This window comes from Bison bison, unplaced genomic scaffold (assembly GCF_000754665.1).
Source record: "Bison bison bison isolate TAMUID 2011002044 unplaced genomic scaffold, Bison_UMD1.0 scf7180017858052, whole genome shotgun sequence".
Classification (NCBI taxonomy): Eukaryota; Metazoa; Chordata; class Mammalia; order Artiodactyla; family Bovidae; genus Bison; species Bison bison.
Genome location: NW_011488625.1, coordinates 14,418 through 15,371, shown reverse-complemented (window position 1 = coordinate 15,371; position 954 = coordinate 14,418). Strand labels below are relative to the sequence as shown.

At 50.3% G+C, this 954-nt stretch overlaps 1 protein-coding gene across 1 annotated transcript in view; it reads left to right on the top strand.

Annotated features, from left to right (window-relative positions):
• The first annotated feature begins 274 nt into the window (after nucleotides 1–274).
• The window catches only part of LOC105004612 (olfactory receptor 12-like), a 3,594-nt gene continuing 2,914 nt past the window's right edge, over nucleotides 275–954 (top strand). The window contains exon 1 of the mRNA XM_010862270.1: nucleotides 275–528. Coding sequence (XP_010860572.1) covers nucleotides 275–528 — 254 coding nt within the window. The remainder of the gene's footprint in view (nucleotides 529–954) is intronic.

Here is a 954-nt window from a genome sequence, read left to right as displayed (position 1 = left end):
CACTACAAACCCCATAACAGTACTTCAGAGTCGCCCAGAGAGAGTAAACTTCCATATTTATGCATTAATGAATCAGAGGAAATGTTCCCTTTTCAGGTCAGTCCATACTCATCTGGAAGCAGAACTGGGCAGCTGGTGGTCTCTTGGTCACTGTGCAGTGAGGTGGTGCAATGTCCTTGATCTCCAAGGCAGGGCGATCATGTGACATTGACCTGCTCCCTCTCCCTGCCTCCCACCTGCTCTCTGCTCTCTGTGCCGTGTCATGGTCAGGATTATGTCACCCCACAGAAATGGAAACCTATCAGTGATGCCTCTGCAGGAGTTTGTGCTGGATGGATTTGGGGGTAGCCCACAGACCCAGGCCCTGCTGTCTGCTCTGTTCCTTGTTCTGTACTTGGTGGATGTCCTGGGGAACCTCACCATGATCGTGGTCATCATGCTGGATGCCTGTCTGCACTCCCCAGTGTACTTCTTCCTCAAGAACCTCTCCTTCCTGGACCTATGCTATTCATCTGTCATCTACCCTAAGACCCTCACTTGCCGGGTCCCAGCGTGAGGAACTCCGCCCGTGGCAAAGGTCATGAGGAAGGAGGCTCGGCATATGCAAAGGCAGGATCAAGCTTCAGGAGTCCCCCTGGAAATTCTCGAGCATCTACCCCCCAAACCAGAGTCTGCCTACTTTACTGCTTTGTGCTCTCACCTACACCTCTGACTTTACGGGGGGCTGTCCCCCACCACCTCTCTCTGAAAAAGAGTTAACTTACAGCTCCAGTTAATAAAGTTCCTGGGCCTGACAAGAGTGTTTCCACCTACAAACTCCTTTGGAAGTCCTCTAACCTGCCTCAATAGGTTTTTCTGGCCACATGTGATTGTTCAGAGCCTCCTAACTGTGAGAGGCATGAGATGTTCTAAACTATCTAAATACAGATTCCTTTGAGCAGTTAAAAGATTGAT